The sequence below is a fragment of the Plecotus auritus genome (genome assembly GCF_963455305.1).
Source record: "Plecotus auritus genome assembly, chromosome: 5".
NCBI lineage: Eukaryota > Metazoa > Chordata > Mammalia > Chiroptera > Vespertilionidae > Plecotus > Plecotus auritus.
The window spans coordinates 184701743-184717052 of record NC_137776.1 but is presented as its reverse complement, the minus strand read 5'-3'; the positions used below and the strand labels follow the sequence as shown (position 1 = coordinate 184717052).

At 67.0% G+C, this 15310-nt stretch overlaps 1 protein-coding gene across 1 annotated transcript in view; it reads right to left on the bottom strand.

The window, feature by feature from the left end:
* The window catches only part of COL5A1 (collagen type V alpha 1 chain), a 115835-nt gene that overhangs the window by 87649 nt on the left and 12876 nt on the right, over positions 1 to 15310 (bottom strand). The window contains 1 exon segment of the mRNA XM_080668549.1: positions 2195 to 2362. Within this exon segment, the coding sequence (XP_080524675.1) occupies positions 2195 to 2362 (168 nt within the window).

Here is a 15310-nt window from a genome sequence, read left to right as displayed (position 1 = left end):
ATGTGAGCGTCCCCGGGGGCAGGGCTGTCTCAGGGCACCTCGAACCCTCTGCGTGCCCAGAGCCGGGCCTAGCGGGGTGCGTGTTGTTCAGCGCCCTATGGGGGAGCGAGGGGGGGCAGGCAGGGAGTCGACTAGAATCGCGCTTCTTGCCATTTCCTGGCTGACAAGCAACGCGGAGAAAAAGCAGAAAAAAACCGAAAGACCTCCATCCAGATTGCAAAGAACCAAACACGGAAACAACAAAGGAAGGAAGGACCCTGCCGTGTCGATGGCGGGAAGGCAGGGCCAGGCCAGACCCGCTGAGGCCATCAAAGCCAGACCCCGGCGGGACCCGCCCCGCTCGCTCCAGACCTCTCTGCACACACAGGCGCACATGCACACGCGCACACACACACACACACGCACACACACACGCACACGCACGTATGCACCCCTTCCCTCCGGCCAGGCGCCCCTCGATTCTCCTGCCGCCTTGTGCATTTGCAGCTCTGCCGGGAGCCGGGGGCGCGTGGGCTAACGGATGGTGCGGTCCAGCGGCCAGAACGCTCCGTCCGGTCAGCGCACTCCTCAGCGTGACCGAAGGCGCGGCGCCCACGGAGGGGTCCGACAGCCACGCTGCGTGGGGAAGGGACACGCTCTGTGCTACGAGGGCTGTGGGTCGGGCTTAGGGCCGGGAGGAGGAGAGGATCCGTGATCAGCTGCTGCTCCTTCAGGCAGGTAACAAGGTCACCCAGACAGCCCGGATGGCCGGCCCTGGAGGAAGCTGTCTGGGGGTGCCCTCTGCTGGCGGAATGGCCATGTGGCCGGGCAGCTGGCCTCCGCTTCTGGTCCCTGGAGCAGAGCGTGCAGGGTGCCAGGCTGCGGGGAGGAGACAACCCCGGGCGGCCTGAGACTTGGTCTGCTGTGGCCTCGCGTCCCCTGGGACCAGGGTGGAGCAATCATGCCAGGGCGAGGTGGGTGTGGGGGGCACCGCCGTTTCAGACACTGAAATCAAGTGTCCCCTAAAGCATCGCGGGGTTTTGAGGCTGAGGCAGAGGCGGGCTTCTCTGGATGCATGAAAACGAGACCCCGCAGTTCTCCGTGAGGGCGAGCCGGCCCTGACAGTGACCTCCGTCTGCACTGAGGGTCAGACAGTCCCGAGGCTGGACCCCCGGACCCGGGGCGACTGGGGCGCCCCAAGGGGCTCCTGAAGGGACTCGTGCCTCCGAGTGACCTCACCAACCAGAAATGGCGTCCTTACAAAGCGCTGACCATGCCGGACAGATCTGAAGGAAGGCGGGGGGACAGCGGGGGGACAGCGCAGAGTGAGGGAGAGAGGGCCCTGGGGGCGGAGATGCAGTCCCTCGGGGACCCAGCGGGGACGCCGGACGGGCAGAGAACCGTCACTGGTCAAAAGAGAGCCTGACTCTGGGTCAAGGCCACGTTCACGCCACGAGGAGATGGCCCAGCTGCTGACAATCACAGGGCACGTCTCCGGCGGCCGCATCCGCCAAGGCCTGGCCCTCCCGACCCGGATCAGAGACGAGCTCGCTGGGACCGGGAGCTTATCAGCCTCTGGCCCGCGGCCCCTCCTCCAGGGGAGTCCCGAGCGGCTCACTGATGCTGGACGGGGGAAGGGGGTGCCTTATACCACCCGGGGCCGGTGACAGGACAACGCGGACGCGCTCTCGGCAGCTAACACCCCCTCCCCGCCCCCTGCTCCCCGCCCCCCGCTCTGGGCAGGTCATGAGCAGCCAGCTCCGTGCTCGGCCATCGCTCCACATTAAGAGCCCGCTCTCTTGCTGGGAGGTGTGAGGTGTGATTCATGCGTCTCTCGGGGTCACTGCCCCCCATTAAGCTTCTGTCTGGAAGCACTGCCTTTCCCACCACCCCAGGCTTCCCTCCATGCCCCCCCCTCCCGCCTCCCGGCCCAGGAGCAGCCTCCCTCCGTGCCCTCGGGGCCTGGCAGCCGGCTGCTCGGAGGACAGACACCTGCTGGAGGGCAGGGTCCTCGAGGCCCACCGCCCCCTTCGGTGACATCAAACCCGGCTCACTCCTGGGGCTCCCTAGAGACCCGAGGGCGATCTCGCCGCTCCTGGACAGAGGCGGGAGGGAGAGGTGCTCACACACACACACACACACCGCACCCCGCGCACCCCTCGCACCCCTCGCACCCCGCGCACCCCGCGCACCCCGCGCACCCCGCGTCTCTCACCAGGGTACAGCTGCTTGGTGGGCGCGCTGAGCTGGGCATCCTTCGTGACTCTGTAAGCAACATCCGGGCCCCTGGAGGACCGCCGCGTGGAGCAGAACCCTGTTGTCTTGGTTATGCCGTCGGGCAAGGTGTGAAAATCTAGAACCTTCAGGAGGTCTGCTGGCTGAGCTGAAAGGACAAAGAGGGGCGGGGGTTAGCCACAAGCACGCAAAGCACCCGGGTGGGAAGGGAGGGGGGGGCGGTGGCTGCACCCAAACCCACTCAGAGCCGCCCTGAAGCCGGGGGGGGGGGGGGGGGGAGGGACGCGGGAAGGGCAGGGATCCCGCTTTAGAGAGACGCTCGTCCAGGCAGGCAGCCGGTCCCCGTCCCAGGTCCACACCCCAGCAGCCCCGTGTGCTCCGTCTGACGGCCACCCCGTCCGGATCGGAACCGGTACCGAGTTCCCCCGCCAAGTCCCGGTGCGGGGGGCAGGGGGGTGCAAGTGCCAGACGCGCCAGCCTGGTTCCCAGACACGGCTCCTCACGGCTCCCGAGAAACCCGCCCCCAACCTCAGCTGGAAGGCCGGTCAGACCCGCCGCGGAGGGAGGCGGCCGTGCAGGGCGCTCAGGCCGGGATGACGGACAGCGCACCAAACCTCACGTGCGACTTCTGGGTGTTGGCGCCTCGGTGTCTGCAGGGTAGGTGGGGCGCATTTTATTCCCATCGGTACCCAGTTAAAAGGCAATTTCCCCACAACCGTTATCCGGTTCCCACCGGCCGGGGAGGCCCAGGCCTGCATGCAAGACGGCGCGGAACCACGGCGAGGGAGGAGCGGGCCCCTGCGCCCCTCCTGAACGGCCCCGCCCTCACCCAGGGCTCGTGGAGAGGGCGGGGAAGCCGGCGTCCCACAGAAGCCACACACGGACTGCGCAGCTCGACTCTCCCACGCCCACATCAAAAGACTGCCTCCCCGTGCCGCCCTAAACAAGGCCAGTTTCACGTGGGAAGTTCAACTCCTGTTACCACCCACACAAGGCCCCTCGGCGTCCCGGCCAAGAAAGTACACGCGGGCTTGGCGTCACGGCGACAGGGCTCAGGGGCAGCTGGGGGGCCATCTCCCGGGGCGCAGGGAGTGCCCGTCTGAGAGGCAGAGAGACAGACTCCCACCAGCTTGTTTGGGTGCCTGGACCAAGCTGTTCCTGAAGAAGGCTCAGCTACCCGAGCCAATGAGCTGTCCTCCCGCTTACACCAACCGGCGTTCGATTCGGACACCTGCTACGAAGAGGCCGGCGCCCGCTGCCTATGCCCCTGTGCCCCTCGGGGCCTGGCCTGCTTACTCTCCAATGGCCAGCTCACCGCCTTGCTCCTCAGCGGGGTTTTCATAAGCCTGGGGCCTACTCAGAGGGAAGTCCCACCTTTTTAACAAGGGCGCACGACCTGGAGGTGAGAAAGGACCCCCATGTCGGTCTCCCGTGGAGCTCAGCACCACCATCGGGGGGGGACAGAGGGGGGGCTGGTGGCCCTGTGGCCCCACTGTTGTCCAGACAAGACAGACAGAGCCCTGTACCCGAGAGGGCGGCCTGGAAGGGGAGCCGGCGCCCGGCCAGGGTGGTCAGTGCCGGCACTGTGGACGGTGCCATCCCCAACCACGACAAGCTGGGAGGGAGGGGCCCACGGCAGGGTGGGCAGGGTCCACCGTGACCGGGTGGAAGGGAGGGGAAGCAGCTCTTCTCGGGCACCAAGCACAGCCCAGGGCAGTGCCCGCACGCACCACGCACCCAGACCCCCGTCCCGAGGCCCTGCCTCCGGCGGAAGCATTGCCACAGCCCAGCTCTGCGCCGTCGTCTGTCACTTTAACAAGAGCCCAGAGACCGGCCGGCGTGGCTCAGCGGCTGAGCATCAGCCTAGGAACCAGGAGGTCAGGGTTCGATTCCCGGTCAGGGCACAGGCCCGGGTTGTGGGCTCCATCCCCAGTGGGGAGCGTGCAGGAGGCAGCCGTTGATGGTCCTCTCTCATCACCGATGCTTCTCTCTCTCTCCCTCTCCCTTTCTCTCCGAAATAAATTAAATATATATTTTTAAAAAAATTAAGAGAGACCAGAAACACTGGACATGGATTTCGCAGCTCAGGAAGGAAATGCCAGGTAGGACCGAGGGAGGGGCGGTGTGGGGGCCAGCGCACGGCCAGGTCACCGCCTCCCCTGGCCCTTTGATCTTCCTGGGTGGAGCTCAGCTCGGACCCAGAGCCCAGCCCCCCACGGAGGTGTGGTCAGTCCCTCCAGAGCTCACCCCGGGGACTCCCGCCTCGGCCCCCACTGGACAGCAGAGGCAGCGCTGGCGCAGGTGCCCGGCACAGCCCCAGGCCTGGCCTCGCCCGTGGGAAGAGACGGCCGTGCCAGCCGCTGGCTCATCCCTGAGACCGGGCTCCAAGGCTGGCGGCGGCCAGCGAGGATCGGAGACCCGGCCCTGATGCTCTTCCCAGACGCGCCGCCGCGGCCCTGTGTTCTCCATGGCTGGCGGGAGAGCCGTTCCCAGGCCCCGGGCGGTTTATGGGCCGCTCGCCGCCGCCGCCGCGAGTTGAAAAGGCCATGGACCTTTCCAGGCCCCGTGCCACCTCCTGCTGGCCAGGGCGCCCGGGCAGAGCTCAAGGGCGTTCTCATGTTCTGTACAAGGCGTGGCAGGCGTCCGAGAGGAAGCGGGCGGGACGGGCCTCCGCGGGCTGTCGTGCTCTGGGCGTGCAGCCTCCCCTGCCCGGGCCGCCGCCTCTCCGCTCCTCCTGGACGGGGGCCCCGCGGGAAACAGGCCCTGTCCCGTGCCCACCGCCTAATGCCACGGCACCGGTGACCCTGCCCGCCGGACGGGAAGCGCGTGGCCAGCGGGAAGGCGGCGGGAGGAGGAAGGGGGAAGTAGCTGCGTCCCGGGTACCAGGTGCCAGGAGGCAGCAGGAGGGCCCGGAAGGGAAGGCGAGGTGACCGCGGTGACGCCGGAGGAGCTCAAATGCAGACCGTGGGGCGGACGGACGGACGGACGGACGGGTGGGCGGATCCGTCACCGACCATGTGAGAGCCATCTCAGCGCCTCACGACGGCCATTCCCACGATCGCCTCTCAGTCAGCTGCCTGCGCTCCTCCGAGCCGAGACCCGAGACCCGAGACCCGAGACCCGGAGGAAGGACAGCCGGGCTCCCTGTCACCGGGCCTGCTGCCCCTCACTTCACGGCTGCAGCACACGAGACCCTGACCCACCGCCTGGCCCGCAGCACGACCACACCGGTGGGCTCGGGGGCGTGGCACCAGCCTGCCCAGGAGGATGGCCCTCCGCAGCCAGCCAGCCCGGGAACCAGGCTTGCTGCTGGGGGCTGGCGCGGGCCTCGGCACCCAGGGCAGCAGGTGGGGGGCGGCTCCCGTCAGGACGCCCCTCCTCAGTGCTCAGAAGGAAAGATGACGGAGCCAGGCCCCTCTCAGGCCCAGCAGCCCCTTCCTTTGCAAGTGGGACCCCACCCCCAGGGCGGCACCCTCCTCCGCAGACAGCGGGCAGCCGCATTCAGGAGGGGACAGAGGAGCGAAGTCACAGAAGCAGGTGGAGGGCCTGGGGTCACCACCTTGAGCTATGAGCGTGGCCAGTGCTACCAGCACCCTGCCAGCACCCCCTCCAGAGGGCACACCCAGGAAGGGGCGACCCGGAGCAAGTGCTGATGTCAGCAGCTCCAGTCCCCAGCCCTCCCCAGCCCGGGAGCCTGGTGCCAGCAGCAGGGAGGGGGCTTCAGACAAAGGGACTTAGCCAAGGACCCACAGATGGCACTGCAGGGTTTAACCATTCACCCCCAGGGAGGGGGCGGGGCCTTCTGTGTGGGCGGGGCTCAGACCCACAGACTGCACTGCAGGGTTTAACCATTCACCCCCAGGGAGGGGGCGGGGCCTTCTGTGTGGGCGGGGCTCAGACCCACAGACTGCACTGCAGGGTTTAATTATTCACCCCCAGGGAGGGGGCGGGGCCTCCCGTGTGGGCGGGGCTCAGACCCACAGACTGCACTGCAGGGTTTAACCATTCACCCCCAGGGAGGGGGCGGGGCCTCCCGTGTGGGCGGGGCTCAGACCCACAGACTGCACTGCAGGGTTTAATTATTCACCCCCAGGGAGGGGGCGGGGCCTCCCGTGTGGGCGGGGCTCAGACCCACAGACTGCACTGCAGGGTTTAACCATTCACCCCCAGGGAGGGGGCGGGGCCTCCCGTGTGGGCGGGGCTCAGACCCACAGACTGCACTGCAGGGTTTAACCATTCACCCCCAGGGAGGGGGCGGGGCCTTCTCTGTGGGCGGGGCTCAGACCCACAGACTGCACTGCAGGGTTTAACCATTCACCCCCAGGGAGGGGGCGGGGCCTTCTCTGTGGGCGGGGCTCAGACCCACAGACTGCACTGCAGGGTTTAACCATTCACCCCCAGGGAGGGGGCGGGGCCTTCTCTGTGGGTGGGGCTCAGACCCACAGACTGCACTGCAGGGTTTAACCATTCACCCCCAGGGAGGGGGCGGGGCCTCCCGTGTGGGCGGGGCTCAGACCCACAGACTGCACTGCAGGGTTTAATTATTCACCCCCAGGGAGGGGGCGGGGCCTCCCGTGTGGGCGGGGCTCAGACCCACAGACTGCACTGCAGGGTTTAACCATTCACCCCCAGGGAGGGGGCGGGGCCTCCCGTGTGGGCGGGGCTCAGACCCACAGACTGCACTGCAGGGTTTAATTATTCACCCCCAGGGAGGGGGCGGGGCCTCCCGTGTGGGCGGGGCTCAGACCCACAGACTGCACTATAGGGTTTAATTATTCACCCCCAGGGAGGGGGCGGGGCCTCCCGTGTGGGCGGGGCTCAGACCCACAGACTGCACTGCAGGGTTTAATTATTCACCCCCAGGGAGGGGGCGGGGCCTTCCGCGTGGGCGGGGCTCAGACCCACAGACTGCACTGCAGGGTTTAACCATTCACCCCCAGGGAGGGGGCGGGGCCTTATGTATGGGCGGGGCTCAGTCCTCAGGTGAGTGCCCAAGACCCCGGCCCTGGCACTGGGTCCTGACAGGCAGGGACAAGGGAATGATGACTTGGTGGGGCTTCACCTTGTACATAAGCCCACCTCGCCTGGCGCTGAGCAGGAGACGGCTGCTCTGCTGGCCGGGAGTGGGGGTGTGGGGGGGATTGGATGAGAAGCCTGAGCGGTCTAGCTCCCACCCGCCTAGGGCACGCCAGGGCCTGCCTGGCCCTTGGCCTGAATCCACCCGCTTCCTGCCCTCCTCTTCATATAGGGTCACACTCGCCCCTGCAGCTGGTGGAGATGCCTCTGATGCCCAGGCCCCGTCCTGCCTGCTGACGGCGTGCTGGGTGACCCTGGCCCTGTGTCCGGGTTGGGGGTGGCGGCTCTCAGAACCTGCCCTCTGAGCCTCGGAAACCTAACATCCCTCTGGACCCACGAGGTCACGCATGACCAGCGTCCCAACGGAAGTGACCTTCCCCTCAGCCTCCCAGTCCTGGTGCCCCTGCTGCCCCATCAGGAGGGCTCACAGGGCTGTTCCGACTCCCCCCCTCCCCAGGTCACCAGGGCCCCAGGGCCCTTCTCAAATAACAGGCTCCCACGGGGCCCAGCACTGGGAGGGGTGAGGTGCCCCCCGCCCCCCAGGGACTCAGGGCCTCGGGAACTGAGCTGATCGGGGCGGGGTCTGTCTCCGTCCTGAGGTCCACGTACCGGCCTTCGCCACTAAGACAAAGCCGTGGCCCGTTGGCATTCGCAGGACACTCGGGACCCGGTTCCAAGCAGCGCTCTTGGGAACGGTGAGGCAGGGATCTGGGGTCCCCTGCACCCCACGGAAACGCTGCTGACCCCTCCGGCAGGCGCTTGAGGCCACGTTGGGATGCCCAGGCCTCCCGCCCTGGAGCTCCGTGGCCCGACATGGACCACCAAGCCCTCCAGACCCGAGGGCAGGGCCAGGTCCCGCTGGCATCTGGGCCACGGAGCCACGTGAGCGAGACGGCCCCGGTGCCAACTGCAGGGAGGGGCGGAGGGAGCGCAGTGCTCCTTCCAAAGCCAACACCGTTGTCCTCAAGAGAAAATGTCTGGTCTCTAAATAACCAGCAGGCCTCCACCTGCAGGGTTCTCAGCACCGTCTGATTTAGGTCTAGAGGTCAGACACGCAGGCACACCACCTTCTCGCGGTGGGGGCACCCCCTGGGAGCACCCCTGCACCCCCTGCTGGCCTTGTTAGCTCCCGTCTCACGCCTCCCGGAAGCAGAAAGAGCCACAGCTCCTAAGGGTCAAGGGGCTGAGGCCCCCATGCCCGACCCTGCACCAGCCTCCACGTCACCCCATCCGGGAGGCCAACCCAGCAGGTCCGGGAACCAACAAGCCCTTTGGAGACCAGCTGACCGTCATGCACCACGGGAGCAGGCACGGGCAGGGTGACACGGCAGGGCCTGGGACCGCGGGCAGGGCCCCCTGGAGCACTGATAGGAGTCCTGCCCCCCGTGCCTCGGGCCCGCACCTGGGCCGTCACGGGGGTGAGACCTGAGCCCCCAGGCTGGGACCTCCCATCCCCCACCTCTCGTCCAGGTGGCCCCGAAGGTCCAACACCTGGGGCCCCCATCACCCCCAGGCTGTGGCCAGAGGCTGCTCAGGTGCCCGCATGAGGCTTGGGCACACATATGTGCCACCACCAGTTTGAGGCCACCCACATCCGGCCTGGCGACCCCTCCAGGGGGAAGAGAGCCCTCCACACACCACACACATATACCACACACACACATACCACACACACACCACATACCACATACACACCACATACCACGCACACACACATACCACACACACACCACATACCACATACCACACACACACCACACATACCACACACATACCACACACACACATACACACCTCATACCACACGCACCACACACATACCACACACACACCACACACACACACCTCATACCACACACACCACATACACATAACATATAAACACACACCACATACCACACACATACCACATACACACCACATACCACACACACACACACATACCACACACACCACATACCACATACCACACACACACCACACATACCACACACACCACACACACACCACACACACACCACATACCACATACACACCACATACCACACACACACACATACCACACACACATACATACACACACACCACATACCACACACACACATACCACACACACATACCACACACACCACATGCCACACACACACACATACACACACACCACATACCACACACACATACACACACATACTACACACACACACATACCACACACACACCACATACCACACACACACATACACACACACACCACATACCACACACACACATACACACACATACCACACACGCACACACATACCACACACACACACATACCACACACACACCACATACCCACACACACACACTGTTACTTCAAAGTCAGTCCTGTGCCCGCGCGGGCTGCAGGGGTGGTGACGGCGGCCCCGGGCAGCGGGCGGCAGGGGTGGTGACGGCGGCCCCGGGCAGGGGGCGGCAGGGGTGGTGACGGCGGCCCCGGGCAGCGGGCGGCAGGGGTGGTGACGGCGGCCCCGGGCAGCGGGCGGCAGGGGTGGTGACGGCGGCCCCGGGCAGCGGGCGGCAGGGGTGGTGACGGCGGCCCCGGGCAGCGGGCGGCAGGGGTGGTGACGGCGGCCCCGGGCAGCGGGCTGCAGGAGGAGGGAGAGGAAGACAGCTCGGAGCTGCCCCAGCCCCCGCGGCCAGGCTCAGGTGACCGCCCGCCCCCCAGCACAGCACTGGGCAGCCCAGTGGGGGTGCTGCAGACCAGACCGGGACTCCGCGCTGAGGACGGAGGAAAGGTCACCGAGGGACAAGGGGGACCTTCCAACCGGCCGAGCGTCGGGTGCGCCCAGCTTCTCGCCGAATCTTCCCTGGTTGGCCGTGAGTCCCTCTGTGTGTCCTTAGGGAAACGCATGACATATGTATGTCCCTCTCCCCGTCATTCCTCACAGGTACGACCACGACAGACCACGGACGAAGACATTAACCCTGCGGGCACGGACGTGGGCGGCGGCGGGGCACAGGCGGGGCACAGGCGCTGCCAGCGGGCGCCGGTCCAGGAGAAGAGCCCGCAGGTGGCTGGGATCAGACGGCTCATCGCGGCTTCCTCGGGGTAATTTACCTCCTTGTCTGAGGAAAGGGGGGGGATGGCACAGGTGCCAGGCCCCGCGATGGTGTGTTCAGTGTGTGTGGCAGGCTCCGCCCACCCCGCCCGCTCCCAGGAGGCCCCGAGGGCGGCTGGCTGCCACGGGGCCAGCCAGGGTCACCAGGGCAGAGCGCCCTGTGCAGAGGGGGGCGCGCGAGCCGTGCTAGGGAGAGCGCAGCACGAGGCAGCTGCCGGTCAGACCCCCGAGGCCCGTCCCAGTGGACGGGGACAGCCGTCCGTCAGGCTGGCCCAGCGCGGGGCTTCCTCCCTTCAGCTCATCCCCGCAGCTCCCGCCCCTCCTCTCTCTCTGAAAGTCAGCGGACAAGGTCCTGGGGGAGAAGTGACCCGAAAAGGGTCAGCAGGAGTTCCTTTGGCTGCCCCTGACGGCCACCGGCCAGGCCCCTTAGCACTGACCGCCGCCCCAGCAGCAGCGCGGTTTAAGCAAGAAAGGGCTTTATGGCCGATCTGCATTTTCCTCTTTACCCTTTTCCGTAGCTTTGACGGCGGATGTGTCTGCTTTCATAACGAACCAGCGGGAAAACAGGCAGGAGACGGAATTATGTCATCGCCGCTGGCCCCTCTGGGCGCCCGACACTCCGAGGCGGCCCCAGGCCCGCGGGTCTGTGCCCGACAGTGGACGGTTGCTAACGGTCCTGATGCAGCCAGACCCCGGGCCTGTCTTAGGAACACCCACGTTCCCCGAGCCCGGCGTCTCACGTGGGCCGGCCCCGCGGCCAGGCCACCCTTGCCCTTTGGACAGGAATGTGGGCACCGGGCCGATGTGTGTGCCGCCCTCCGCCCTCCGCGCCCCGGCCTGGGCGGCGCTGGCCTTGCGTCCTCGTCGGGAAAGGCAGCTGAGGCTCGGGGGGCGGCGGGGGGGGGGGGGGGGGAGGCTGGCCGGGCGGTGGCTGAGGGCCCCGTTAACCTTCCCAAAGCAGGTCGCAGGGCCGGGGAAGTTACCGGAAGATTTCCTGTGACACGTTCAAGTCCCTGGCGAACCCGCCCAAGCGCGTGTCTCCTCCTCCCACAGCCCCAACCAAGGCTCTGCGTCTGAGCCCCGGCCTCGGGGTGCCCGGGGGAGCCCCGCGGGCTCTGCGCATGCGGCTCTGAAGCTGTGTGACGCATCACGGGGTGCCAGCAGAGGCGCAGGGTCCGGCCGCCGCCCCGGAGGGACGGCCCCATCGCTTCCCGCAGGACCCCAGGCCGTTCCAGGGACTCGTGCTCCCCAAGTTGTCGGACTCTCAGCTGCGACCCAACACCAGCTTCGTGGACACGAAATGAGCGACGAGGACGCTGTCACCCCCCAAGGAGGCGCCACAACCGACGGCAGAACCCTGCACCGCCTGCCACGGCCTCGCCAGGGCCCCCGCCCGCCCAGCCGGGTTCCTGGACCCGCACTCAGGGGGGTGATGAAGTCCAGTGCCTAGGTGTACCGGGGGGGGGGGCGGGGGTAAGGGCTCCCCAGGTTCCCAGTCACAGGCTCAGAAACCTCCGCCGGCCCCCAAAGGCGCTGCTGCACAGGGGGTGGCGCTCCACGGCCCACGTCGCGGCTGCAGAATCCACAGGCCAGAGCCCTCTGCGCCGCCCCAGACTCGCGGGCAGGCCGCGGTCCCAGAGGAAGCAGGCCCGACCCTCCACACCTCGGCCCTCCCCAGCCCGGAGCCCTCTCCCCCGTGTCCCCAGCACCCCGGACGCCAGCCCCACCCGATCGCACGGGGCAATAAAAATGGACTCACGCCGGCTCTCACCTCCAGGCTTACAACAGACACCGCCCATGGGCCTCCACCAGCAGCTGGCTCCGTGCCTCTGGGTGCGGCGTGCACCAGCCTCCGTTTCCCCACCTGCCCCCGAGTGGGTAAGGGCGGCGCAGGGCAGTTCCAGTTCGGAGGTCTCCAGTGCCCGTGGCCCACGCTCCCTGCGTGCTCCGAGCGCGGCGGGTGGCTGGGCCCTTCTGAGCGGGTCGTCTCTCCCGGGACCACAGACGTCTTCCGCTGACGAGGCCACCCCAGCAAAAGCGGCTGCTGCCGGCGGCTCCCCGAGCAGCCGCCACACTTCCTGTGCCCTCTCTGGGACCTACACACCTGCCCCCCACCCCGCCCCCTGCCGTCCAACCAACCCCGGTGCTCCAAACAAGCCCCCGCCCGATCCCAGAGACGCTGGGGACACACGGTCCCTCCTCCTCATCTACACACTGGCCAGCCTGGTCTGTGTCCCTGTCCTTGCCACAGAGATGGACCCGTGCTCTGAGGGCCACTCCTGATGCTGCTGTCCGTCCCCCCCCCCCCCCCCCCCGCCACACGCCCTGGGGACCGGCCAGCTCAGCAAGCGCAGCCCCTCCCCAGCAGCCCCGTCCGCCCTGAGCCGCACGGCACCTGCCTGAGTGGCTCCCACCGTGGCAGGTGGTTGGGTGGATCCTCTGCTCCTCCCGACAGCGCCACGTGACTGCCCGCCCCTCGGCGCCCGCACGCCCGCGTGCCTGTCCGTCGGGGACATCCCAAGAGGGGGCCCGCGTCTGACGGCAGGTGCCCCGTACGTGCGCTCCCGGAAGGCGGTCTCTTCACCCAGCGCCTTGGCACAGCCATGCCCCCTGCCCACCAGCGCGTCTGCCAGCTTTCCCCACAAGCGGGATTTCCAGCCCATCTCCAAGCAGGAGCCTCACAGGCCGCTGGGCCCGCGGCAGGTGTGCGTGTGCGGGTATGAGGTTCGGTTCAGGAGCTCCTCTCCTGTCGGCAGCCTCTCCGAGTTCAGAGTTACGGACTTGGGCGCTGACCTTGTGGCCCAGCGAGAACGCGGTTAGCGACAATCCCGGCTCCGTTGCCAGCCAGAGCCGTACGCGTACGCGGGGTCATCGCCTTCCCAGGCAAGCTGCAGCCCAGCTCCGCCTCCGTCCCCCCCAACTCCGCCCGCCGCGGAGGCCGGGGACAAGACAGGAGCCCCGAGGGCCCACGGCCCCCCTGAGGACAGAGTCCCAGGAGGCTCCCGCAGCCGGGCTGTGTCCCACATCAGTCTGACTCCTGCCCGGTCGCCCGCCCGAGGAGTGAGACTGTCCCCGGGGGGCGGGCCCTGGCAGGAAGCACCGTGCACCTGGCCAGTGTCAGGCAGGCGTCTGGGAGCCGAGCCGGCCCAGCTGGCACCGGCCGGGAGAAACACCAGCCCGAGCCTCCCAGGGAAGGCAAACTAGAAAGGAAAGGTCTGGACGGTCACACGGACAGAAACGGGGAGTCGTCAGAGAAAAATGCGCTCAGCTTCAGCCTGACATACCCCAGGGGCGGCGGCCGCTGAGAACAGCAGAGAGGGCGGCCCGTGGGGGCACAGGGATCCCGGCGGCTTTACGAGCGGAGGAGTCACCAGCGATAGTTTAACAAGCGACTGGAAAGAGACCAGACGACCCCGTTCCAGAAGGTGGTGTGTGTGCGTGTGGTTTTCTTCTTGGCCAAGATACTGACCAGGCATCCAAGTTTACGGGAAGAGACGCCTGCCAGGAGCCAGGGCTCTCGCGGGGGCTTACCCCCAGAACAGGGAGGCCAGAGCACGGGAACCAGGAGGCAGGCGCGGGGAGGGGCTGCCGGCCACAGGGCTGCTGACCCGGTGGCCCGTGGCCGCGGCCCATGCAGGTGAGACACGGGTGGGAGGCGGCAGCCGGGAGCCACCCATCAGCCCCTGGGAGGCCCCAGAACAGAGCAGCTCCAGGGAAGGGCTCCGGGGGGGAAGGCGGGGCCTGAGGAGGAGGGGGCGGCGCTGGCTGACCGTGTTGAAGGAATTCCAAAGCCTGTCGGAGAGAGTTCCTGGAAGTTAGCCACGGGGTAAGATCATTAATCCCTGAGTCCAAGGGGCCCGCGGACAAGGGCCTGGAGAGACTCATCTGGAGAGATTACAGCGAAGGCGCAGGGGGCGGCTGGGAAAGTCATCTGGAAGAAGAAGGGGGCTGGGGTGGCAGGCAGATGAAGCCGGGGAGGCTGAGCCTAAGACAGCCGGCACACCGGGGGGCCTCGTGCCGCCGCCAGCCATGTGCCCCTGGGACTGGAGACCCCGGAAGGCAGGTACCCCCTGCCACCAGCTGATCATTAGCGCGGGGTCCCTGGGGAGGTCTGGGTGGTTCCGATCGCTATGCAGACGAGTGGCACATGTGGGTCAACCAGCGGGGAGCTCTGAGCCCACAGACCAGTCCAGCAAACGCTGCAGGCCACCTTCCCTGGGGCCAGTGCCCTGACCAAAGGCCAGAAGGGATGGCTCTGGGCAAACCCTCAGCGTCCCGTCTCCCCTACCCTCTCCAGGGACATCAAGCCCAGACTACCCACCTCTGCCATACAGGGAGGTGCACCCCCCTCCCAGCCCGCCCCCCCCCCCCCCCTGGATAGCCCAGGCCTCCGCAGGCCTGCCCACCCCGCTTCAGAGAGGCAGCTCACGTCGGGTCAGCTCACGCTCAGAGCTTAGAGAACACCCCAGGTCCACCCCACGGCTGTTTATCGAGCCCCTGCTAGGCTGCCGGCCCTGCAGAGCCCCCTTATCATGGTGGTCTCTGCTGTGCCTCCTTAAATCCTCACCACAAACCTACGAGGCAGCCCTCACCAGCTCCATCGGACACAGAAAGACACTGAGGAAGACATTTTTGAGGTCACCCCATGAGAGGGCCGTAGCCCCGGGGGACCCAGGCCACGCCCGGGCTTTCTCAATGCCCACTAGAGCTGGGATGCAGTACCGCTCCTGGCCTCTAGGGGAGCCACTCCCACACCTGGTCTTGGAACCTGAGGGGCCCATGTCATTCCAGCGAACAGAATTCCCCACTGAGTTCTGTTCCTGTGAATTCTGGCTCCGGACGTGACCGCCACCTGAGGTCTAGGACCGCCTAGGCAGGCCCCGCCCTAAGCCCTGGTTTGAAATAAATGGACATTT